This window comes from Elephas maximus, chromosome 2, assembly GCF_024166365.1.
Source record: "Elephas maximus indicus isolate mEleMax1 chromosome 2, mEleMax1 primary haplotype, whole genome shotgun sequence".
NCBI lineage: Eukaryota > Metazoa > Chordata > Mammalia > Proboscidea > Elephantidae > Elephas > Elephas maximus.
The window spans coordinates 84,213,672-84,241,527 of record NC_064820.1 but is presented as its reverse complement, the minus strand read 5'-3'; the positions used below and the strand labels follow the sequence as shown (position 1 = coordinate 84,241,527).

The 27,856-nt window shown below is 38.7% G+C and overlaps 1 protein-coding gene across 1 annotated transcript in view; it reads right to left on the bottom strand.

The window, feature by feature from the left end:
• The window catches only part of JMY (junction mediating and regulatory protein, p53 cofactor), a 107,234-nt gene that overhangs the window by 68,008 nt on the left and 11,370 nt on the right, over nucleotides 1-27,856 (bottom strand). Inside the window, exon 2 of the mRNA XM_049866550.1 lies at nucleotides 2,378-2,551. Within this exon, the coding sequence (XP_049722507.1) occupies nucleotides 2,378-2,551 (174 nt within the window). The remainder of the gene's footprint in view (nucleotides 1-2,377; nucleotides 2,552-27,856) is intronic.

Below are 27,856 nucleotides of genomic sequence, written 5' to 3'. Positions count from 1 at the left end.
TAAAATTTCTCAATTTAAGAAAAAAAAAAAACAAGATTTTGTTTGATTAATTTTTCTCTGTTCTTAGGATCTGTTTCCTATTTCATTGATCTCCACAACTAATTTTTTTTTTAAAACTTTTACGTAACTTCGGGTTTAATTTGCTCTCTTTTTTTCCCAAGCTTCTCAGGGTAGAAGCTTGGAAAATTGATTTGAGACATTTTCTCTTCCCTAATATAAGCATTTAAAGCTATAAATTTATAAGCACAACTTTATCCTCATTCCTTAATACCTTGCCAAGGACTCCCGTTAAAATTTCATGGCCCTAATGTTGTTTAAAGAGCCCTGGTAGCACAGTGGTTAAAACACTTGGCTGCTAACTGACCGGTCAGCAGTTTAAACCCACCAGCTGCTCCACGGGAGAAAGAAGTGGCAGCCTGTTTCTGTAAAGATTTATAGCCTTGGAAACCCTATTGGGCAGACCTACTCTGTTCTATAGGGTCGCTATGATTGGAATCAACTCGACGGCAATGAGTTTGGTTTTGGGAATGTTTTTGTTCACTTCCCAGGAAGAAACGGCTAAGAATTCGAACAAAAAGACCATTGGGAAAAGAAAAACCTCAGAACCAAATCAGTCGCCCTGAAGTGTTCTGCCAGGCTGAATTAGGCTCCACATAGGCCCACCACTTCTGGGGCATGGGTTCAGATAGTACACTGGCAACTGGCACAAATGAAAATGTTTGAAGGCTAGTTACTTAGAAAAATGCATTTATAACAAAATCAATTCAGTGCAAATTCTTCTTAAATGCACTTAAGAAAATAATATATCCCTAGAATAAGTCTGAATACTGATGACAGCACAACAGACATACGTATATATTCAGGTACCATCTCTACTTTACATGATAGCTTTTCTCACTGACGATTCATTAGATCAGTACACACAGTACACATCACAGCTAACACTGCTACTGTCAGAGTGAAACATGGCTGTGTATCTCACTTTGTTTAGGTGCTGTGTATCTTGGTAACACAAAAAATACTAGCAGAACTTAAATTAGGATTGAAAAGACTACTTGGGGAGTTGTATCAGAAAGATCTGTATTGATATTGTGAGTCTGACTTAGTAACACAAGTACAGTTCAAATCAGAAACAACCGCTCCAAATGTAAGTGAGCTGGCTATAAAATGTCATCGTAAGAACTGAAATACTTCTGTGGCAAACAGCCACACAGTGATACTACACAAAATAAGCAATTTTTTAGCATTGCTTATAACAAATACCTTGCCAAATCAACTATAATTGCTATTTTACTAAGCATGGATTTTCTAATTTAAAAGTAAGTAGTAATCAGCAACGTAGTGAAAAAGAGCATTTTTCTTTGGAAGACCTGAATTTGAGTATTGTACAGCTCCACCACTTATCAACTAGCTGTGACAATTATTCCAGTATTATTTTTCTTATCTATGAAGTAGGGACAATAAAAGCACTCACTTGCATGGTTGTCGTGAGGATTAAATGAGGAAATTTATGTAATAGCACCATTTAATGCAATCTGATATACTGTATGAGCGTAGCAATGACAATTATTACTACTACCTATTGTGGTGTCTGAAAACAATTACTTGCTAAGTAAATCTAGCTGTTTACTAAAAATACTTCTTTTTGAAAGTTCCCAAGAAAGCTAAAAAAAAAAAAAGGGTGGTCATGGCTGATGGAATATTTGAAGAGCAATGTTTTAGAAAAAGAATGTAGTAAAATCCAATTTTTACCTTAAAAGAAAAAAAGTTACAAATTTTTAAAGTATGCTGGCTGTCTCTCCTCACCTACACCCCAACTCCCAGGAAAAAATGGAGCAGTAAGTGACGCTAGTAACAATACAGCCTAACAAGTAGGTTCAATCAATTTGCTGATGTTAATGCCCAATATAAACTGTAATGTAATTAATATGAAAGTAAAAATTCATATAGGTCCTGGATTGTTGACACTAAACTGAACAGACTGTGTTTGCTACACATGGCAGCAGAGTCAGGGCCTCCACGTCATCTAGTTCATTCCTGGCCCTCCAGTTGAATTGTTAATGGACAAACAACTACAGTTCATTCAAAACTTTGGAGGCAACTGCAGCGTCTAACAATTCTTACTTAAATTTCATATTACCATTTTGACCAAAATGCCAAGTTTATGATATAAAATTGTCTGACAACACAATGTTTTCCAAAAGCATTAATAAAGGAGAGTGTGTTAATCTTGAGACTAAGTCTCTCTTGTTCTATGTCCTGATTCATTAGTCAAGCTAAAAAAGACACACATAGCCAGCCAGGTTGAGGACTATAAAACAGGCAGTCTACTATTTAACCCAAACCCAGTGCTATTTAGGTCTAAAAATAATACTACCTTGATCTGCTGTCTTCGTAGCATGGCAAGTTCTCTCATGTCTCGAAATGGCTGTAGTAAATACTGATAGAGTTCAGTTGTGGCTTCTGCAAGGCTGCTGTAGGCTTCATCCTCCATCTGATACAAGTCCAGAAGTTCCACCATGCTCTCTGTATTCTTGTGCTTATCCAAGAGCTGTAGAATAAGAAAGCTTCATTACTAAGAAAGTAGAAAATGTAGCATAAAAATACTTGCTTTGTAACTCCCTCCCTCTCATCTCAGGACTCTGGAACTCTGAAACACAGCAAAGCAGGAGGGAACTAAAAGCACCAATGTTTTTTTTTTTTTGTGTGTGTGTGTGTGTGGGTATATTTGAAATTCTTTATTTTCTCCTCACACCTGATGCAAATTAGGCTGGATACAGAATTCTACATTGGAAATTATTTTTCCTAAAAAATTTTAAGGTATTGCTCAATCATCTTACTGCTCCTTATGTTGCTTTTAAGAGATCTAATGCCATTCTAATTTCATTTTTAATTGTGCATTAGGTCAAAGTTTATAGTTCAAGTTAATTTCTCATTCAAAAATTTATACACATATTGTTTTGTGACATTGGCTGCAATCCCCACAATGTGACGGCACACTCACCTTTTCTACCCTGGCTTCCCTGAGTCCATTTGTCCAGTTCCTGGCCCTTCATCCCTTCTTGTCCTGCTTTGGACAGGAGCTGCCTGCCTGGTCTCATATATCTGATTGAACTAAGAAGCATATTCCTCACATGCGTTATTTTTTGTTTTATAGACCTGTCCAATCTTTGATGAATCGTATTTGAATTTAACAGGCAAGATTTTAAAGAAGCTGTTATAATGATGTTAAAGGACATGACGGAAATATGCTTATAAAGAATAAATAAACAGAAAGTCTCAAAAGAGAAACAGAAACTATTAAAAATAGGAAATTCTAGAACTGAAAAATATCTGGAAAAAAAAACTTCACTGGATGGGTGGAGGAGTAAGCATTCAGCTAGCTAGCCAAAAGGTCAGCAGTTCAAATCCACCAGCTGCTCCTTGGAAACTCTATGGGGCAATTCTACTCTGTCCTATAGCGTCACCATGAGTCAGAACTAACTCAATGGCAATGGGTTTGGGTTTGGTTTTGGGTGGAGGACATCAGTAATGACAGAAAAAAATCAGTGAACGTGAAGATAAAAAACCACAACCAAACCCATCAAGCTGGTTCTAGCTCATGATAACCCCATGTGTTGCAGTAAAATACAATTGCGCTCCACAGGATTCAAGGCTGTGACCTTTTGAAAGCAAATCCAGAGGCCTTTCTTCTGAGGTGCCTCTGGATGGGTCTGAACCACCAACCTTTTGGTTAGCAGTTGAGTACTTAACCATTTGTCCCACTCAGGGACTCCACCAACTTGAAGAAAAGAAAAAATGTGCAAAGCCTGAGGCACCTGTGAGACAATTCCAAGAGGTCTAATGGACAGCTAATTGATGTTCCAGAAGGAGTTGTGTTTAGAAAGAGAGGAGAAAGAAAATGGGGCAAAATTTTTTTTTTCAAGAAATAATTGCCAAAATAATCCCAAATTTGGTGAAAGACATTAATTTACATACTGACAAAACCATTTTAATTCTCCTGAAATCCAGATTTCTTGCTTTCATAGAAGCTGGGGTAACCTACATAGGCCATTGTCTTCTTGAACCTTGAGTCTTGAAAAAACTGGCTCCTAAAAGCCACCTTTGAGTCAAACAATGGTCCAGATAAACTAGTAAGACAGCTTTACTTCCGGCATTGTGTTCTTTTGAGGAATTCAGTTAGTTTTGGGAAACAGACGCCAAACATCAGCGTGGGAGCTATGTACATCAGTAATTGCTTAATTGTTCTTCAAGACAATGCTGTATGAAAATTCTTCCTGATCACAAATTTTTTTTTTATCAGTTCTGTGAATTCTGGAAGTTCTTCTCATCTTTGGAGCATTTCTGACACTCCAGTTGAAATGTTACCCCCATTTGCAAGTCATATATTCAATAAACTTCAATTTCTATTACTGGCTGAACGATTTCTGTTTTAACAATATTCAGAAAATTCAAATAACCCCAAACAGATAAGTACAAAATAACCCACATGTAGGTTCATCATAGTCAAACTACTGAAAAAACAAGCAGACCTATACGATAAGTAATGTTACACTTTAGGCTGAAGGGAAATGATACAGATGGAAACTTAGATTTTCAGAAAAGAATAAAGAACACTGGAAATGGTCTGTAAATGGGCAAATATAAAAGATTACTTTTTTCTTTTAATTTTTCTAAAATATATGTGCGTGTTTAAAGCAAAAATTATAATATTGAAAGGTTTATAATGTATATGGATATGTCACCTACAGCATAAAGGCCAGGGGTGTAGATGGGCCTACAAGACACGCAGTTCTTATATTTTACACGAAGTAGTACAAAGTTAACTCTAAGTATGGTATAATCAGGAGGAGCCTTGGTGGCACGATGGTTAAGTGCTCAGCTGCTAACTGAGAAGTTGGCGGTTCAAACCCACCAGTCACTCTGCAGGAAAAAGACGTAGCAATCTGCATCTTTAAAAGATTTACAGCCTTGGAAACCCTATAGGGCAATTCTACTCTGTCCTATTGGGTTGCTATGAGTTGGAATCAATCGATGGCAGCGATTTTGTTTTTTTGGTATGGTATAACATCTACAGCAACCACTGGGGGAAAAATAATGCAAAGAGGGATAGCTAAAGTCAACAGAGTAAGCAGAAATCTTAAATCCAACTTTATTGAGAATGACTTTAAATGTAAATTGACTGAACACTTTAAAGATATTGTTGGAATGAATTAAATAAAAAAAAAGTAAGACCCAACTACGTGCTGTCTACAAGAAATGCATTTTAAAATGCAAAGACACAGAAAAGTTGAACGGAAACAGACACTGATATCACATAAAGTAGACTTCAAGGAATAGAGTACTACTGGAGACAAAGAAGAACATTCCACACTAACAAAAGGGCCAATTCATCAGGAAGACATCATGATCATAAATGTATATGCACCTAATGACAGAGCTTCAAAATAAATGAGGCAAAAACAGACAGAAAGAAAAAGAATTCACAGAGTTGAAGATTTTTAACACTCCTCTCTCAGCAACTGATAGAACTAAACAAAAATCACTGGAAACAAAGGAGATCTGAATAACACTACCAACCACCATAACCTAATTGGCATTGATAGAAAATTACACTCAACTGCAGAATACACATTCTTTCTATGCATATGTGTTATAGTACCAAGACAGACCATAGCCATAAAAACAAGTCCCCCAAATTTAAAAAAACTGAAACAGAGTATGTTTTCTGACCACGGAATTAATATCAGGAAAAACCCCTGAATATTCGGAAATTAAACATCTTGCTTATAAAGAATCCATGTTCAAAAAATAAGTCACAAGGGAAATAAAAAAATATTCTGAACTGATTAATAATGAAAATACGACCTATAAAAATTCATAGGCTACAACTAAAGCAGCACTAGAGGAAAATGTATAGCTTTAAACACTTATATTAGAAAAGGAAGATAGAAAAACCAAAAAGGAACTGCTAACCACAAGTACATCTGTCTTCAATCTTTTCTGCATTTATCACGATGATGTTTATTGGTCCAGTTGTGAGGATTTTTGTTTTATGTAGAGATGTAATCCATACTGAAGGCTGTGGTCTTTGATCTTCATCAGTTGGTGCTTCAAGTCCTCTTCACTTTCAGCAAGCAAGGTTGTATCATCTGCATATCGCAGGTTGTTAATGAGTCTTCCTCTAATCCTGATACCCAATTCTTCATATATCTTAAAATAGGAAATGGCTAAATACATTACAGTAAATGTACTTGGTGGATATCATATAGTTATTAAAAGTGACACATATAAAGTTCTGAACTAACATTGCATCATAAACATTTTACACGTTAAGAGGAAGGGATGGAAAGTTACAACGTTACAACCTTGTGAAAACGGAAAAGCCTGACCTCAGGGAAATTACTTCCAAAATCCTAAGAAAAACAAAACAAACAAAAAAACCTAAAGGTCAGTCAAAATAAGATTAGTAAATTAATAGTGGCACTGGGTTCCATATATATAAATTTTCTATTGCTACGTAACAAATTACCACAAATTTGGGTGCTTAAAACAATACCCACTTGTTATCTCATAAAGTCAAGCCTGAATGGATTCCTTGCTTAGGGTCGTACGAGGCAGAAGTGAAAGTGTCAGTCAGCTCAGGATCTTGTCTGGCAGCCTTGCGGAGGAATCCACTTTCAAGCTCATTCAGGTTGATGTCAATTCAGCTCCTTGTGGTTGTACGCTGAAGTCCTTGTTTCCTTGCTGATGATCAGCCAGGAGCCTCAATCAGCTCCTTAATATTGCGTGAATTCCTTCTCACAGGGCCCCTCCATCTTCAACCCAGCTGTGCTGAATCTTCTTCATCTTTCAAATCTCTCTGACAACTTCTGCTACCAGAAAAAGCTCGGCTTTTAAAGAGCTCATATGATTAGATTGGGCTCCTTCCATAATCTCCTTTTAGCATAAAAAGGAACATAAGTAGGGGAGTGATATCTCACAGTATTCACAGGTCCCTGTCATATTCAAAAAGGAAGGGATAATACAAGATTAGGAGCCCTGGTGGCGCAGTGGTTAAGAGCTCTGCTGCTAACCAAAAGGTCAGCAGTTTGAATCCACAGCTGGCTCCTAGAAAACTCTATGGGGCAGTTCTACTCTGTCCAGTAGGGTCACTGTGAGTCAGAACTGACATGGCAGCAATAACAGGTTTTTTATAGAAGGGTGAGGATCATCATGGGTTATTCCACATCACATAAATGAAATAAAAAATGATGATACATATGACAATGCCCAATATGTAAAATATCATGTTTTCTATAGTCATTCCTTCTAAGTAATTACTTTTACCAATAATGAATGGCCATCCCATAATGCTACTTCCAAGACTCTTTCTTAAGTAAAATTATCAGAGATTCAGCCAAGAACTTAATGCACAAGATGTAAGAACAGGCTAGCCATATACGTATTAGTATCTCAGCAAAACAATAAACCCCTAAACAGCTAATAGTAAGAAGATAGTTAAACAAATCATAGTCTATCTACATAAGATGTTGTACAGCCATTAAACATTGTTTTGGAAGAATTTTTCTTAACATAAGAAAATGTTCACAATATAACACTAAGATAGAAAAAAGATAAACCATTTATAGCATGTCTGTAATTACACTGTAATATATCACAGGCAATGAAAAGGAAACCAAAGTCTCAGAGAAGAAACTAGTCCACAGAGCTAACAGCCTACACAAGCCACGGTCTCATCTACCCTGTGACCAAAAGAATTAGATGGTGCCTGTCTTTTTTTTTTTTTTGGCTACCACTACCAACTGTTCTGATCAGGCTCACAATAGATGAACCCTGAAAGAACAGGAGAAAAACAGGGAACAGAACTCAAATTCTTAAGAAGTTCAGACTTACTGGACCAGTTGAGACTAGGGGGCTCTATTATAGAGACTATTGCCCTGAGATACTCTTTAAACCTTGAAGTGAAACTATCCTCTGAGGCAAAATAACACTTTAAGGCAAAATAACAGGTTGGCACACAAAGTAAAGGCTATTATCCATAAGCATGGTGCTCCATTAAAAAACCATTTATATGAGACCAAAAGGTCAACAATTACTCTAAAGCAAAAATGAGAAGGGGGCAAGGAAAACAGCATACTGGAAACAGAACCACCAGAATGCAATTAAAAAGAATGTAGATACACTGCGAAAAATGTAGCCAATGTCGCTGAACAATTTGTGTAGAAATTGTCAAATGGAAACCTAATTTGCTGTGTAAACTTTCACCCAAAACACAATGAAATATTATTTTAAAAAACTGGGAAAAAAAGGTGAAGAAATACACCAAGGAATTCAAAAGTAGTTCTCTATGAATTGACAGATTATGTGCCTTGATTTTTTTTAATTTTCTGTAGCTTCCAACTTTCCCACAATAAGCATAAATTATGTAATAACAAGGTAAATGAGAGTAACCAATTATATCCCCCAAAATTATTTACATAAGAGTCCTAGTGACATAGTGGTTAAAGTGCCCAGCTGCAAACCAAAAGGTTGGCAATTAGAACCCACCAGCTGCTCCTGATGAGAAAGATGGGGCAGTCTGCTTCCATAAAGATTACAGCCTTGGAAATCCTACGGGGCAGTTTTACTTTGTCCTGGAGGGTGACTATGAGTCAGAATCAGTGGCAGTGGGTTTGGGTTTTTGGTAATATGGTAACATGTACAAAAAGCAAGACTAAGGCCAGAGTGGGAGGGGCAGGAGGCAAACTGAGATTTCTTACATTTGGTTGTGTATTTTTAAGTAAAACAAAACAAAACAAAAGATTCAAAAGAAAGCCATAGTAACTGTTACGTATTGAATTGTGTCCCCCCAAAATGTGTACCAATTTGGCTAGGTCATGATTCCCAGTATTGTGTGACTGTCCACCATTTTGTCATCTGATGTGATTTTCCTGTGTTGTAAATCCTACCTCTATGATGTTAATGAGGCAGGATTAGAGACAGTTATGTTAATAAGGCAGGACTCGATGTACAAGATTAGGTTGTATCTTGAGTCAATCTCTTTTGAGACATAAAAGAGAAAAGCGAGCAGAGAAACAGGGGGACCTCCTACCACCAATAAAGCAGAGCCATGAGAAGTATGTATCCTTTGGATCCGGGGTCCCTGTGCTGAGAAGCTCCTAGACCAGTAGAAGATTGATGACAAGGACCTTCCCCCAGAGCTAACGGGGAGAGAAAACCTCCCCCTGCAGCTAAAAACAAAAAACCCAAATCCGTTGCTGTGAGTCGATTCTGACTCATAGCAACCTTATAGGACAGAGGAGAACTGCCCCAAAGGGTTTCCAAGGAGCGCCTAGTGGATTCAAGCTGCCGACTTTTTGGTTAACAGCCTAACTCTTAACCACTATGCCACCAGGGTTTCCTCCCCTGCAGCTAATGCCCCAAATTTGCACTGCAGGCCTTCCATAAGAGAATAAACTTTTGTTTGTTAAAGTCATCTACTTGTAGTATTTCTATTACAGCAGCACTACACAACTGAGACAGTAACCAATTAACACTGGTTTTCATCCTTGCTAAGACCTATTGTTTTTACAAGCTGCTCAGAGCAAAGTCTTTCTGCTTTGTTAATAGGTGAATTTTTTGGTTGGTTGGTTGGTTTTGTTTGTTTGTTTTTAACAGAGGCCAATTAAAGCAAAAACAAGCAAGTCAAATATTGGTAATTTTAACAACTGTTAATAGATAGATGATTTACGTCATTCAATAAAGTACTATATTTGTGGACTGTCTATTGTGTGCCCAGTACTAAGATGGATACTGCTTATTGATTTATTAAAAAAACACTTTTATGACCCTAATAGGAGGTAGTCATTCTGTCAGGTGCTAGGAACACAATGGTGAAGCAAAGCAGACACGGTTTCTACTTTCAAGGAGCTTAGAGTGTGGAGGGGAGACAGACATTAATCAAAGAAACTCCCTAACAAATGTAAAACTGCATATATGAATACCTCTGTAAAGAGAAAGGTAGATAGCTTGGAGATATAGACAGAAGCCAGGCTACTTTATGCTGAAAGCAAAGGGAAGCCATTAAAGGTTTTTGTTTTGTTTTCCCTCTTTGGTTCCAAGGAAACATCAAGGAATACTTTCCAAAGTAAAAGAATCTTGACCTGTGCTCTGCAGGATGAAAAAACACAAACTACACAAAAAAGGAAGGGAAGACTGGGCCAGGCAGACAGAATGGCATGTACGAAGGCCCCATGGAGAACATAAAGCAAAGTTATAACAAAGACAGCGGACAGCGGGCAGGAGCACGATAATAAAAAGCATACTGGAGACAGAGACAGACCATGACAGCCTTGAGTTATACTCCAATACTCCAGTGAGGATAACAGATTGGAGAGGTCATCAGATGGATGCAGAAAGTTCACAGGCTACTGTATCAACTCTATCAAAGTTGATAGTAGCTTACACTGGGGAAGAGAAGAGCACATTTTCAAGCAGGGATTTGGAGATAAAATCAACAGAACATGATAATGGACTGATTTTTAAGGGGAAGAGAAAGGAAGAAATTAAGTATGACTTGGAGCTCTGGTGGCGCGGTGGTTAAAGAGATTGCTTGCTAACCAAAAGGTCAGCAGTTTGAATCCACCAGCTGCTCCTTGGAAACCCTATGGGGCAGTTCTACTCTGTCCTACAAGGTTGCTATGAGGTGGAATTGACTTGACAGCAATGGGTTTGGGTTTTAGTTTTAACTAGGTTTCTGGAGCCCTGGTGATGCAGTGGTTAAGAGCTCAGCTGTTAACCAAAAGGTCAGCAGTTGGAATCCACCAGCTGCTCCTTGGAGCCTTACGGGGCAGTACTACCCTGTTGTATAGTGTCATAATACACTTTTTGTTTCTGACATCCACTGCAATAAAGAAAACAGGAACAGGTTTTTTTGAGGTGAAGATAGGGATTTACAGACACCGAACTCAAAGTGCTTAATAGACATCCAAGAGGAAAGGTCATGAAGTGGTTGCAAGACAGACCTTAGCCTTAAGATGTTTACCATCTAGGGAAACAAAACCAACAGATTTAAAAGTAAAACACTGTTTATAACTCATACTTCTTGATTTTAAAACTTAGACTATAAAGCTACAATAATGAAAAAAGTGAAATACTGGCATAAGGATAGACATATAGACCAACGACATGGAGTTGAGAATCCAGAAACAAACCCTCACATCTACAGTCAACTGATTTTCAACAAGGGTGTGAGACCATTCAATGGGGGAAAGAATAGTCTCTTGAACATACGGTGCTGGAACAAGTGGCTATCCATAAGCAAAAAAAACCTGGACCCTCACCTTACACCGTATATAAAAATTAACTCAAAATGGATCAAAGACCTAAACTTTGGAGCTAACACTATAAAACTCACCTGCATGACGCTGGACTTTGCAATGATGTCTTAAATATGACACTAAAAGTACAGAAAGCAAAAGAAAAAATAAACTGAACTTCATTAAAATTAAAAATTTTGTACATCAGAGGACATTAACAAGAAACTGAAAAGACAATTTAGAGAATGGGAGAAAGTATTTGCAAATCATATACCTGAAAATGGTTTAATAACCACAATATATAAAGAATTCACACAATTCAACAACAAAAAGACAAACAAACCAATGAAAAAATGGATAAAGGACTTGAATAAAACCAAGCCAGTTGCCTTCAAGTCGATTCTGACTTATAGCGACACTACAGGACGGCGTAGAACTGCCCCATAGGGTTTTCCAGGCTGTAACCTTTACGTAAGCAGACTGCAACCTCTTTCTCTCATGGGAGTGGCTAGTGGGTTCTAACTGCTGACCTTTCAGTTAGCAGCCTAGCACTTAACCACTGTTACCCCAGGGATCCTTTCATTAGTCTTTGGGAAAACGCAAATCAAAAAAACAATGAGATACCACTTCACACTAAGAGGGCTATAAAAAAATTAAAAAAAAAAAACACAAAAGTAAGTGTGGGTGAGGACGTGGAGTAATTGAAACCTTCACAACCTGATGGAAACGTAAAATGGTGCAGTCACTGCGGTTCCGCAAAAAGTTAAGCATAGAATTACCATATAATGACGTAATTTTACTCCTAGCTATGAAAAATTGAAATAATGACTCAAACAGATTTACTTTTACACCAATGTTCATAGCAGCATTATTCACAACACTCAAAAAGTGAAAAATCACCCAAGTGTCCATCAACTGATGAAATGATAAAACATGATGGGTGTGTATATCCATACATGTGTATACATATACACACATACACATACAAAATGGGATCTTATTTAGCCATAAAAAACGAAGTTTTGATATATGCTACAAATCTTGAAAACACTATATTAAGTGAAATAAGTCAGACACAAGAAGACAAACATTATGTGACTCTATATATACAAAATATCTAAAACAGGTAAATTCATTGAGACAAAAAGTTTATCAGAGGCTGGGGGGAGGGAAGAATGGGGAGTTACCACTTAATGGGCACAGACTTTCTGTTTGGGATGACGAAAAATTTTAGAAACCGATAGTGCTGATAGTTGTACAACATTGTGAACGTAATTAATGTCACTGAATTGTACACTTAAAAATGGTTAAAATGGCAACATTTATGTTACGAATATTTTAAGACAATGGAAAAAAAATAGCCAAAAAAAAGTAAAGCACTGACTGTAAAAGACAATAAAATATAGAGAAAAGGTGGATCAGAGTGGGCTAGAGCAGTTGGAAAAGGTGTTCTAATGCTGACATTTAAACTGGGTCTTGAAGGACAGAAAGTACTAGGTAGTGAGGCAGAGCAACCCAGATTTGAGAAGTCGTACGAATGAAAGCATCACAGATGAAAAATCTGAGTGAAGAGAAAGGGGCAGCAGTGGGTACATGTTAAGGACTACAGCATCACAGTGAGTCTGTAAATGCAGCATGTTTCAATTAGTAGTAAGCCTATTCCCAGATTAGGAAAAAAGAACCATACATGTGGTCAATCCACCCTGTTTTAATCTTTAGTCCACAGAGTTCAATTTAATAACTGACCATATCAAAGTGATGGTCATTTAGTACCTTGCTACTCTAAGTGTGGTCTGGGACCAGCAACACCAGCATTACCTGGGAACCTGTAAGAAATATAGAATCTTAGGGCCCACTCCAGACCTACAGAATCAGAATATGCATTTTAAAAGATCCCCATGTATCTGGGGCCTTAAACACTAGGAAGCAGCCATCTAAGATGCAACAATTGGTCCCAACCCACCTGGAGCAAAGGAGAATGAAGAACACTGAAGACACAAAGTAAGTATGAGCCCAAGAGTCAGGATGGGCCACATAAATCAGAAATACATCTGCCTGAGACCAGAAGAACTAGATGCCCGGCTACATCTGATGATTGCCATGACAGCGAACGAAACAGAGAATCCCTGAAGGAGGATAGCAGTGGGATGCAGACCTCAAATTCTCATAAAAAGACCAGACTTAATGGTCCGATTGAGACTGATGGAACCCCGGAGGTCATGGTCCCCGGACCTTCTGTTACCCCAAGACAGGAACCATTCCCGAAGCCACCTCTTCAGACAAGAACTGGACTGGACTATGGGATGGCTGTGATACTGGTAAGGAGTGGGCTTCTTGGATCAAGTGGACACATGAGACTACGTGTGCGGGTACTATTTGGAGGGGAGATGTGAAGGCCGAGGGGGACGGAAGCTGGCTGAATGGACACAGAAATGCAGGGTGGAGAGAAGGAGTGTGCTGTCTCATTGCGGGGGGTGCAACTAGGAGTATATACCCACTGCCATCAAGTCAATTCCAACTCATAGCGACCCTACAGGACAGAATAGAACTGTGCCAGAGAGTTTCCGAGGAGCACCTGGGGGATTTGAACTGCCGATCTCTTGGTTAGCAGCCACAGCACTTAACCACTATACCACCAGGGTTTCCAGGAGTATACAGCAAGGCGTATATAAGGTTTTGTATGAGACTGACTTGATTTGTAAACTTTCACTTAAAGCACAATTAAAAAAAAAAAAAAAAATCCCCATATAATGTGTATGCATATTAAAGTATGAGAAACCTCGATTTGGTGCACACCTCAATACTCCCATATTAACTATCAATCGGGAAGGTAAAAGCATCTGTACAGTTACATAAATTAGGTATTCAATTTTTATATCTGTAGAAATGACATGTAAGTTTTTTTTTTACCTAAAATAATTAATTTTCCTATCTCATTATTTCTCAGGCTACCATTTACTATCATTCTGTATTAGCTCAATTAGCACTAATTATTTAAACTAAAGTGGGGCCCAAATTACCATTTATCATAGTTCATTTCTTGTATTAAAGCATTTTTAGATATTCTAAGAAAAGGAACTGTTTTAACAAAGCCAATCACACAATTATCTTCAGCTTCAGAAGTCAAGTTGTTGTCGGTGTTGTTAGGTGCTGTTGAGTCTATTTTGACTTATAGCAACCCCGTGTGACAGAGTAAAGCTGCCCCATAGAGTTTTCTAGGCTATAATCTTTTTTAATCTTTATAGCCCCCACATATTTGTCAGTTTGTCAAACTGTGGTGGCTTGCATGTTGCTGTGATACTGGAACCGACGTCACTGGTATGTCAAATACCAGCAGGGTCAACCACAGCGGACAGGTTTCACTGACCTTCGTGACTAAGACAGACTAGGAAGAAGGACCTGGCAGTCTACTTCTGAAAAAACTGAATGAAAAACCTTAAGAATAGCAGCAGAACACCGTCTGATATAGCACCGGAAGAGCAGCCCTTCAGGTTGGAAGGCGCCCAAAATATGAATGGGGAAGAGCTGCCTCCTCAAAGTTAAGTCGACCTTAATGATGTGGATGGAGAACAGCTTTTGGGACCTTCATTTGCTGACGTGACATGACTCAAAATAAGAAAAAACAGCTGCAAACATTCATTAATAACAGGAACATGGAACGTAAGAAGTATGAATCTAGGAAAAATGGAAATAGTTAAAAATGAAATGGAATGCATAAACATCAAAATTCTAGGCATTAGTGAGCTGAAATGGACCAGTATTGGTCATTTTGATTTAGACAATCACATGGTCTACTACGTCAGGAATAAAAACTGAAGTGGAATGGCGTTACATTCATCGTCAAAAAGAACATTTCAGGATCTATCCTGAATTACAAAGCTCTCAGTGATAGGATAATATCCATATGCCTACAAGGATGACCAGTTAATACGACTATTATCCAAATTTACGCATCAACCACAGGCCAAAGATGAAGAAACTGAAGAATTTTTACCAACTTCAGTAGTCTGAAATTGATCGAACATGCAATCAAGATGTGTTGATAATTACTGGTGATTGGAACGTGAAAATTGGAAACAAAAAGAAGGATAAGTAGTTAGAAAATACGGCCTTGGTGACAGAATTGATGCTGGAGATCACATGACAGAATTTTGCAAGACCAATGACTTCTTCACTGCAAATACTTTTCTTCAACAACATAAACGGCAACTATATATGTGGACCTTGCAAAATGGAATACACAGGAATCAAATCGACTACGTCCATGAAAAGAGATGATGGAAAAACCTCAATATCCTCAGTCAGAACAAGGCCGGGAGCTGACTGCGGAACAGACAATTGCTCATATACAAGTTCAAGTTGAAGCTGAAGCAAGTTAGAACAAGTTCACCAGAGCCAAAGTTCGACCTTGAGAATATCCCACCTAAATTTAGAGACCATCTGGAGAACAGACCCGACGCATTGAACATTAATTACCGAACACCAAACCAGTTGTGGAATGACATCAAGGACATCATACATAAAGAAAGCAAAAGGTCATTTAAAAGATGGGAAACAAAGGAAAGTCCAAAATGGATGTCAGAAGAGACTGTGAAAGTTGGTCTTGAACATTGAGTAGCTAAAGAGAATGGAAGAAATGATGAAGGAAAAGAACTGAACAGAAGATTTCAAAGGGTGGCTAAAGAAGACAAAGTAAAGTATTAAAATGACATGTGTACAAATATTGTATAAGACCACTATTATAAGATCTTGAGAAATAGTAAAAACTGAGAAGAACACATACCTTTGTGGTTACGAAGGGGGGAGGGAGGGAGGGAGGGAGGGAGGGAGGGAGAGGGTTTTTATTGATTAATCAGTAGATAAGAACTGCTTTGGGTGAAGGGAAAGACAACACTCAATACATGGAAGGTCAGCTCAATTGGACTGGACCAAAAGCAAAGAAGTTTCCGGGATAAAATGAATGCTTCAAAGGTCAGCGGAGCAGGGGCGGGGGTCTGGGGAACATGGTTTGCGGGGACTTCTAAGTCAATTGGCAAAATAATTCTATTATGAAAACATTCTGCATCCCACTTTGAAATGTGGCGTCTGGGGTCTTAAATGCTAACAAGCGGCCATCTAAGATGCATCAATTGGTCTCAACCCACCTGGAGCAAAGGAAAATGAAGAACACCAAGGTCACACGACAACTAAGAGCCCAAGAGACAGAAAGGGCCACAAGAACCAGAGACCTACATCATCCTGAGACCAGAAGAACTAGTTGGTGCCTGGCCACAATCGATGACTGCCCTGACAGGGAGCACAACAGAGAACTCCTGAGGGAACAGGAGATCAGTGGGATGCAGACCCCAAATTCTCATAAAAAAGACCATACTTAATGGTCTGACTGAGACTAGAGGAATCCCGGCGGCCATGCTCCCCAGACCTTCTGTTGGCACAGGACAGGAACCATCCCCGAAGACAACTCATCAGACATGAAAGGGACTGGTCAGCGGGTGGGAGAGAGATGCTGATGAAGAGTGAGCTAATTAAATCAGGTGGACACTTCAGAGTGTGTTGGCAACTCTTGTCTGGAGCGGGGATGGGAGGATAGAGAGAGAGGGAAGCTGGCAAAATTGTCACGAAAGGAGAGACTGAAAGGGCTGACTCAATGGGGGAGAGCAAGTGGGAATACAGAGTAAGATGGATGTAAACTTATATGTGACAGACTGATTGGATTTGTAAACGTTCACTTGAAGCTTAATAAAAGTTAAAAAAAAATGACGTGTAAAGACCTGGAGTTAGAAAACCAAAAGAGAAGAACACACTCACCACTCCTCAAGCCGAAAAAATTCAAGCCTCAAGTTGCAGTACTGAAGGATTCCACGGGGAAAATATTAAACAATGCAGAAAGCAACAAAACAGGATGAAAGAAATACAGAGAGTCGCTGCATCAGAAAAAACTGGTTGACATTCAACCATTTCAGGAGGTGGTATATGATCAAGAACCGATGGTACTGAAGGAAGAAGTCCAAGTTGCACTGAAGGCACTGGCGAAAAACAAGGCTCCAGGAACTGACTGAATACCAAATGAGATGTTTCAACAAATGGACACAACGCTGGAAGTGCTCACTTGTCTATGCCAAGATATTTGGAAGATGGCTACCTGGCCGACCAACTGAAGAGATCCATACTTGTGCCCATTACAAAATAAGGGTGATCCAACAGAATACAGAAATTATCAAGCAATATCATTACTATCACACACAAGTAAAATTTTGCTGAAGATCATTCAAAAGTGGTTGCAGCAGTACATCCACAGGGAACTGCCAGAAATTCAAGCCAGATTCAAAAGAGGATGTGGAACGAGGGATATCACTGCTGATGTCAGATGGATGTTGGCTGAAAGTGGAGAATATCAGAAAGATGTTTACCCGTGTTTTATTGACTATGCAAAAGCACTGGACTGTGTGGATCATAACAAATTATGGATAACCTAAAACCCGATGCCATTGAGTCAATTCCGACTCATAGTGACTCTATAGGACAGAGTAGAACTGTCCCACAGAGTTTCCAAGGAGCACCTGGCAGATTCGAACTGCCAACCCTTCGGTTAGCAGCCGTAGCACTTAACCACTATGCCACCACGGTTTCATTGTGAAAATGAGAACTCCAGAACACTTAGCTATGCTCATGAGGAATCTGTACATAGGTCAAGAAGCGGTCATTTGAACAGAACAAAGGGATATTGTGTGGTTTACATGGATAAAGTCAGGAAAGGTGGGCATCAAAGTTGTATCCTTTCACCATACTTATTTAATTTTTATGCCAAATGCAAATAATTCAAGAAGCTGTACTATATGAAGAATGGGGCATCAGGATTGGAGGAAGACTCATGACCATCCTGTGATATACAGATGACACAACCTTGCTTCCTAAAAGTGAAGAGGACTTGAAGCACTTAAGGATGAAGATCAAAGACTACATTAGTCTTCAGTATGGGTTACATCTCGACAAAAAGAAAACAAAAATCCTCACAACTGGACCAATAAGCAACATTATGATAAACGGAGAAAGGACTGAAGTTGTCAAGGATTTCATTTTACTTGAATCCACAGTCAGCGTCCATTGAAGCAGCAGTCAAGAAATCAAACAACACATCGCATAGGGCAAATGTGCTGCAACAGGCCTCTTCAAAGTGTTAAAAGGCAAAGATGTCACTTTGAGGACTAAGGTGCGCCTGACCCAAGCCATGGTATTTTTCAATTGCCTCATATGCACGCGAAAGCTGGACAAGGAGTAAAGAAGGCTGAAGCAGAACTGATGCCTTTGAATCATGGTGTTGGACAAGAATGCTGACTATACCATGGACTGCCAAAAGAACGAACAAATCTGTCTTGGAAGAAGTAAAACCAGAATGCTCCTTAGAAGCAAGGATGGTGAGACTGTGTATCACATACTTTAGACATGTTATCAGGAGGGATCAGTCCCTGGAGATGGACATGATGCTCGGTAGAGTAGAGGGTCAGCGAAAAAGAGGAAGACCCTCAACGAGATGGATTAACGCAGTGGCTCCAACAATGGGCTCAAGCATAATGATGATTGTGAGGATGGCTCACGACTGGGCAGTGTTTCTTTTTGTTGTACACAGGGTCACTATGAGTCAGAAGCGTCTTGATGGCATCTAACAACACAACAACAACAATCTTTATGAGAGATCACCAGGTCTTCCTCCCACAGAATGGCTACGTGCATTTGGACTGCCAATCTTTCAGTCAGCAGCAGAGTGCTTAACTGTTGCACCACCAAGGCTCCTTAAAAGTCAGGTACAGAGTGACAAACTGTGCCTGCGATTGTCTTGAGTAGTGGCTATGGAATCAGCATATGGGCCATCCAATGACGACAGATGTTTTAAGTCAATGGTCATTAAAATCATCAAATTAACTCTCTTCATGCTGATGCCATGCTTAGTACTTTTTAAAATCATAATTTGGCCTCTTATGCCTGCAGAAAAATAACAAACTGTCCATAAAGATATTCTCGTTCTCATGATAGAACTTCACCTATTTAAAAAGTGGCAATCAGGAATCAAAGATAATTGAAAAAGTGTAACAGAAATGGGAACATTTAATAAGTTGTTATAGTTTATGTGTAAAAATCAACAGCCCTTTTATAGTAAATATAAACAGCCACCAGTAATGATTCCATTTATAACAAAAACAAAAAAATATCCAGGAGTAAATTTAAATCCATAATATCCATGTACAGAAAATGCTAACAAGTACCAAAAGGTGATGTAAACAAATGAGAGACTAATTATAAAGATACCAGTTCTCAAAAAAAAAAGAAAGAAAATCTTCTGGGCATGTTTACGTGGTGAAGAAAAAGCTGATTTTAAAGTTCACACAGAAAAATAAGGGGACAAAATAGCCAAAAAAAAATTTTTAAAGAAGAGTAATTGTAAAGAAGGGCAATGGCCTTACTAAACCAAAAATCAAACCTGCTGCCATCGAGTTGATTGCAACTCATAGCAACTCCATAGGACAGGGTAGAGCTGCCCATTGAGTTTCCAAGGGGCAGCTGGTGGGTTCAAACACTGACCTTTTGGTTAGCAGCTGAGCTCTTAACCACAGCACCACCAGAGCTCCATGCCTTACTAGATATTATAAATACCTTAAATACTGATATAAGCATGTAAGTAGAAAGTACAATGAAGCAGTACAGAGTTTAGACATATAAAAATGTACTAAATGATGAATACAAATCACTGAACGAACGTGTTGAGATAACTGTCATTTCTTCAGGGAAAAGTAAGTTGGATCCCAACCTAATAAAAAACTTATGAAACAACTGGAAGAAATAAGGGAGGTTTGTTATTATTTGCTTTAAATAATCTCATTATGGAGAACTTTTAAAGCATGGCTCAAAATCCAGAAACCATTTAGGAAGGAAAAAAAAAAAAAAGGTGAATAAATTACACTGCAAAATTTTAAACTTGCTACATAAAAAATAAAATCAAGAAACAAATGATAAAGGGAAAGATAGTTTCAACACATAATTCAAAGGGCTAATTTCCTTAGGGAAACAACCAAGTCAAAAATAAGTAAAGAATAGAATGGGTTCACAGAAATGATGCCTAAATAAATAAAGATCTACTCATAAAAGAAATGTAAAATACATTACAAATTAATTTTTTTTTACTGAAAAGACTAAAAGATCTGAAAATATACTTCGTGTTGAAGAGGGTATAGAAACAAAAGGAAGCCTTCCACACTACATACATCTTTGGAGGAAGTGTAAATTGGTATATCCTCTACAGAAAGCAATTTAAACAAAATATACTTCCCCTCTGACCCTGCAATTCCCCTTACAGAAATTTATCCTGCAGATATACTTGCACATGTGGCCAAAGATATGTCATTTTAACAGCAACAGCAAAAGACCAGAACAACCTCACATATCAAAACATATTCATTCAATGGAGTACAATGTAGCTATTAAAAGGAACACAGCCTATTAAGATGAAAAAAATCACGTGTATACAGTATGCTAGGAGCCCTGATGGCGCAGTAGTTAAGTACTTGGCTGCTAACTGAAAGGTCTGCAGTTTGAACCCACCAGTTGCCCCATGGGAGAAAGATGTGATGGCCTGCTCACTCATGTAAGGTTACACCCTTGGAAACCCTATGGAGCAGTTCTACTCTGTCCTACAGGGTTGCTACGAGCTGGAATCCACTCGGCAGTACCGGGTTTTTATATAGTATGCTACCATTTAGGTTTTAGAGAAGGGGAAGGCGGGGGGGGAAGGGGAAGGTAATCTAATACTTGAGGAAGTGAAAGGTAATATATGTTTGTATATATGACTGTATCTGAAGGATAAACTCTATGGTTGCTTGCCTCTGAGAAGGAGAACCTGTAGATAGGGGGGTGGAAGGGAGGGATGAAGAACTGCATTTCACATATACCTTTTTGAACTGCCTTCTATCAAGTAAATACAAAAAAAAAAAATCAAGCCCGTTTCCATCGAGTCGATTCCAACTCATAGCGACCCTACCGGAAACGGCAGAATTGCTTCACAGGGTTTCCAAGGAGCAGATGGTGAATTCAAACTGATGACCTTTTTATTAGCAGCTGAGCTCTTAACCACTTAGCCGCCAGGGCTCCATCAAGTAATTACATATACATTTTTTAGAAAGGAAGTTTTATATTTCATTCCTTCCCCATTCCCCACCCCAAAGGTATTCTGACTTACAGATCAAAAAAGGAAATCTCCAAAATTACCCTTTTCCCTAAAATACTGAAAACTGTACAACTTTTTCCCAAAAATGAGGCAAAACTCTGAGAATGGTACATGTTTCTCTTCCTATGCCCACCCACCCATTATTTACCAAAAGAAAAACGAAACCTACTGCTGTCAAGTTGATTCCGACTCATAATGACCCTACCACGGGCTAAGAATCGTCCATTTTAAGCTTCAGTTGAAATTGGCTGCCATGATCAATTTCTAATCATAGCACTCTTCTCAGGTCCCAGACATCAATTCCAACTGGTAGCAAAGGTGGTCACCTCCACCATGGCTTACCACTCCAAGGAGCCGCACACCAGAAACAGAATAACCAGATTAAGGAAGGATAGGAGAAGAAATATTGCAATAAAAACAACAAGATAGTCCTTACAATGAATAATAAACTCTATCCGTTTATAGTTTTGAAGATAATAATTCTCTCCTTGTAAGAAATACACATCCATAGAAGCCCTCTTTTATTCTACTTGAAAATGAAATAATTCTTCTTGATGTAATTATTTTCTACCAAGTTTCAGGAATAAAAAAATAGTTCAAGAATGAAAGAAACAAAAACGGTAGCAACATCTCAATAGTGAAGTTCCCTCAGGTAATTTACAAGTGATCGAATGCCTTGATTCAACACTAACGCAACTTCAGACACTTGGCTTCTTCGAGTTCTTCTTTCAGGAACACTGAATTAAATGTAACGCACCAAACAGTTTAGAAACTGTTTTCTGCCAACACAGAAACATCAAATCACTATATGCTTATTAATTAGATCAATATAAATTAATTAAATCACTCCATACAAATATGTTTAACAACTGAAAAGATAGGAAATTATTCTATTCAAACATTAACATACTTACGTCCTATTTTTAGAAGCCCTGGTGGCACACTGGTAAATGCGTTCAGCTGCCAACCAGAAGGTTGGTGGTTCAAACCCACCAGCTGTTCCTCAGGAAAAAGATGTGACAGTCTGCTTCTGTCAAGATTTACACTCCTGGAAACCCTAGGCAGCAGTTCCACTCTGTTCTATAGGGTAGCTATGAGTCAGAATCGACTAGACAGCAGTGGGTTTTTTGGGTATCTTATTTCTCACATTCCTTTTATCCTCAAACAGTGCTTTCCAGAGCTATTAGGCAGCAACTAAAAGAAAACGCTTGCAGAGAAGCCCAAGGCATCTCACCTAACACTGCTAATTTATTAATTTGTTTTCTTTACTATAAAGTTTCATGTTTTTCCAACATTAGATTACCTTAAAAGCTATTATAGTTGTAACTGATCAATCTGTCTTAATCTAAGTATTTGAAAATAATCTTAAAAGTAAAGGTAATGCATTTTCAAGCTCCTTTTCAAAACATGCCATTTACTAAACATTAGATTTTTCAGTCTAAATCATTTCCTATAATCCATGATAGAAGAATCCAACTGGTAAAAGAATGTAATCACTAATCCATTACATTATCATAATCTAATTTTCTATTTTGCTAAACAAAAACTGACAAAGTGAGGGGAATAAATAAACTCGGCTGTGGACATCTGCAGGTTATGAACTGCTAAATGGGCAAGGTGCCATAAGTAATGCAAAAAAAAAAAAAAGTGGAAAGAGAGTTTGATTATTTAGGATTAAGGATGTTTGGGGTACAGAAGAAGGCCTGAATTTAAGATGTAGAAGATGCAGGTTTGTTAAATTTGAGAGGGAAGTAAGATTCACTGATTGACACAAACCGAGTCAGAATGTAAATGGATCTGAATGAGAATACAACATGACTGCAAAGAATGATTTCAGAAGAAGGGCTCAAGTACAATCAACACAACACAGAGATGATCATAGCAGGATTCACACGAAAGGAGGGATCACCAGGGAACAAGGGGCCTGGAAAGTAAAGACTTTTGATTGTTCAAAAAAAAAAAACCACATCTCTCATGTAATTTTAAGAAATTTGTTTTTCTCTATTGATTCTGCAGTCTGAAACTGATCAAATATTCAATCAAGATGCTTTGGTAATTACTGGTGATTGGAATGGCCAAGTTGGAAACAAAGAAGAAGGATCAGTAGTTAGAAAATATGACCTGGATGAGAGACACCATGAAGGAGATCACATGATAGAATTTTGCAAGACCAACAACCTATTGATTGGAAATACCTTTTTTCAACAACACAAACTATGACTATACATGTAGACCTCCCCAGATGGAATACACAGGAACCAAATCGACTACATCTGTGGAAAGAGCCTGTGGAGAAATTCAGCATCATCAGTCAGAAAAAGGCCAGGGGACGACTAGGGAACAGAGCATCAGCTGCTCATATGCAAGTTCAAGTTGAAGCTGAAGAAAATTAAAACAAGTCACAAGAGCCAAAGTACGACCTTGAGCATATCTGACCTGAATTTAGAGACCATTTCAAGAACAGATTTGACACACTGAACACTAATAAATGAAGACCAGAAGAAGTGTGGGGTTACATCAAGGACATCATACATGAATAAAGAAAAAGGTCATTAAAAAGACAAGAAAGAAAAGGCCAAAACGGACATCAGGAGAGACTCTGTAACTTGCTCTTGAATGTAGATTAGCTAAAGCAAATGGAAGAAATGATAAGTAAAAGAGCGGAACAGAAGATTTCAAAGGGTGGCTAGAGAAGACAAAGTACAATATAATGAAATGTGCAAAGACCTGGAGATAGAAAACTAAAAGGGTAGCACACGCTCAGCATTTCTCAAGCTGAAAGAACTGAAGAAAAAATTCAAGCCGCAAGGTGCAATACTGAAGGAATCTATGGACAAAATATTGAACGATGAAAGAAACATTAAAAGAAGATGGAAGGAATATGGAGAGTCGCCATTATCAAAAAGAACTGGTTGACATTCAACCAATTCAGGAGGTAGCATATAATCAAGGACCAATGGTACTAAAGGAAGAAATCCAAGCCGCACTGAAAGTACTGGTGAAAAACACGGCTCCAGCAACTAATGGAAAACCAACTGAGATGTTTTAACAAATGGATGGATGCAACGCTGGAAGCGCTCACTCACCTATGCCAAGAAATCTGGAAGACAGATCCGTATTTGTGCCCATTCCAAAGAAAAGTGATCCAACAGAATGTAGAAATTATCGAACAACATCATTAGTATCATATGCAAGTAAAATTTTGCTGAAGAGCACTGAAAAACAGCTGCACCAGCAAATCGATAGGGAACTGCCAGAAATTCAAGCCAAATTCAGAAGACGATGTTTAATGAGGGATATCATTGCTGATGTCAGATAGATCGTGGCTGAAAGCAAAGAATACTAGAAAGATGTTTACTTGCATTTTATTGGCTATGTAAAGGCATTCGACTGTGTGGATCATAACAAATTATGAATAACATTGCAAAGACTGGGAATTCCAGAACACTTAATTGTGCTCATGAGGAACCTGTACATAGACCAAGAGGCAGTGTTCAAACTGAAAAAGGAGATACCGCATGGTTTAAAATCAGGAAAGGTGTGCGTCAGGGTTGTATCCTTTCACCATACTTATTCAATCTGTATGCTGAGCAAATCTGAAAAGCTGGACTATGTGAAGAATATGACATCAGGATTGGAGGAAGACTCATTAACAATCTATGATATGCAGCTGACACAAACTGCTTGCTAAAAGTGAAGAGGCCTTAAAGCACTTACCGATGAAGATCAAAGACTATTGCCTTTAGTATGGATTACACATCATAAGAAAACAAAAACCCTCACAACTGGACCAATCAGCAACATCATGATAAATGAGAAGGATTTCATTTTACTTGGATCCACAATCAATGCCCATGGAAGCAGCAGTCAAGAAATAAAACAGCATATGTCATTGGGCCAATCTGCTACAAAAGACCTCTTTAATGTGTTTAAGAGCAAAGATGTCACTTTGTGGACCAAGGTATGCCTGACCCAAGCCATGGTATTTTCAATCTCCTCAAATGCATGCAAAAGTTAGAAAATGAATAAGGAAGATTGAAAAAAAAAATGATAGCTTTGAATTATGGTTTTGGCAAAGAATACCGAATACACCATGGACTGCCAGAAGAACGTACGAATATGTCCTGAAAGTAGTACTGCCAGAATGCTCCTTAGAAGCAAGGATGGTGAGACTGTGTCTCACATACTTTGGACATGTTATCAGGAAGGATCAGTCCATGGAGAAGGACATGACGCTTGGTAAAGTAGCGGGTCAGAGAAAAAGAAGACCCTCAATAAGACGGATTGACACAGTGGCTGCAACAATGGTCTCAAGCACAGCGATGACTGTGAGGATGGGGCAGGACTGGGCAGTGTTTCATTCTGTGTACACAGGGTCGCTATGAGTTGGAATTGACTAGACGGCACGTAACAACAACTCCAGACAGAACCACAACCCAAGGCAAGGATGACAGATGGAGGATGTGTTCTGAGTAGTTGTGTTGTTTGTTAAGTGCCATCTAGTTAGTTCTGACTCATAGTGACCCTATGTACACAGAATGAAACAAAGCCCGGTCCTGCCCCATCCTCACAACTCAGAACACATGTTGTTTCCCTTCACTTTTATTTATTTGTAATGAGTGAACCTTCTTCCAGTCAGTGATGTGTGCATAAACGTAAATTATAACATCGGCAACTGGATTCATCACGTTCATTTTCCCCGTTACAAAGAATTGTCATAACGATCTTCAGATATTTTAGTCAAACTTACACTTTGAACATCAATTGTAAAAATTAAGATGTTTATTTAAAAATATTATGAAAATTCCAGACTAAACAACACTTGACCCATTTACAGTCACGCTGATGAGAGTGGTCCTTGGACAGCTACTGCTTCAATCTCAACACGGCTTCATTTGGGCAAAGCAGCAACTCCGTAAGTAGTTCTAGTAGGAGAAAAAAAAATTTTTTTTTTTTTTTTTTTTTACTACTCTTGAAATACTGCTTGTAGATTGCATTGACAGCACTGAAGTCATTACGTGAGCCAGCAACACAGTAGTTTTTACCACATTAGTGTAGTCACAGCCTGCAGCTTTTCGAATTTCACCAATGTTTTTAAGAGCTTGTTTCGCTTCTTGTACCACCCCTCCTGGCACAAGCTGCCCACTTGAAGGGTCTATACCGACCTGTCCTGAAATGTAAATAGCCCTGTCGACTAACACAGCTTGAACCGGGGACCAACAGCCCCTGGGATTTTCGAGATTCTGATCACATTTCAGGTTAAGGACTAGTCTAACCCTTTTGTTCAGAAGTCCCTGGAAAGAGCAAACTCCTACACCAGCCCCTCTCACTTCTCGCCATACTAACCAGCCTCATTTGATTTCTTGACTGATGCTTCTATGGGCACTGACCGTGGATCCAAATACAACAAAATCCTTGACAACTTCAGTATTTTCTCCATTTATCATGATGTTGGTCACTGGTCCAGTTGTGAGGATTTTTGTTTTATGTTGAGATGTAATCCATACTGAAGGCTATAGTCTTTGATCTTCATCTGTAAGTACTTCAAGTCCTCTTTGCTTTCAGCAACCAAGGTTGTGTCATCTGCATATCGTAGGTTGTTAATGAGTCTCCCTCCAGTCCTGATGCCCTGTCCTTCTTCATATAGTCCAGCTCCTAAGATTACTTGTTTGGCATACAGATCGAGTAAGTATGGTCAAAGGATACAACTTTGACGCACACCTTTTCTGACTTTAAACCATGCAGTATTATCCCCTTGTTCTGTATGAATGACTGCTTCCTGGTCTATGTGCAGGTTCCGTATGAGCAAAATTAAGTGTTCTAGAATTCCCATTCTTCATAATGTTATCCATAATTTGTTATGATCCACAGAGCTAAATGCCTCTGCATAGTCGAAAACCACAGGAAAGCAAGTCAGGGGTGGCAGACGGAGGATGCGTTCTGGGTAGATGAACCAAACTGAAGAAAGGCAGGACTGCAGGTCAGGACTAGATAGAACTCTGAAGTGAGGGATGATCACAGGGCAGAAGGAGCATAAAATTTCACTTAATAAATACCTTAAGACCCTAGGTACACATGCACACACACTGTCAAGCCGATTCCGACTCATAGCGACTCTATAGGACAGGGTAGAACTGTTTCATTGGGCTTCCTAGGCTGTAATCTTTACAGAAGTAGGTCACCAGGCCTTTTCTCCCACAGAGCCACTGGGTGGGTTCACACTCCCAACCTTTCAGTTTGCAGCTGACCACTTAACCACTGCATCTCTGGGGCTCCTTACACAAACATACACAGATATAAAAAACCAGTTTTGAAAACAATCTGTTTGTATATTAAATAG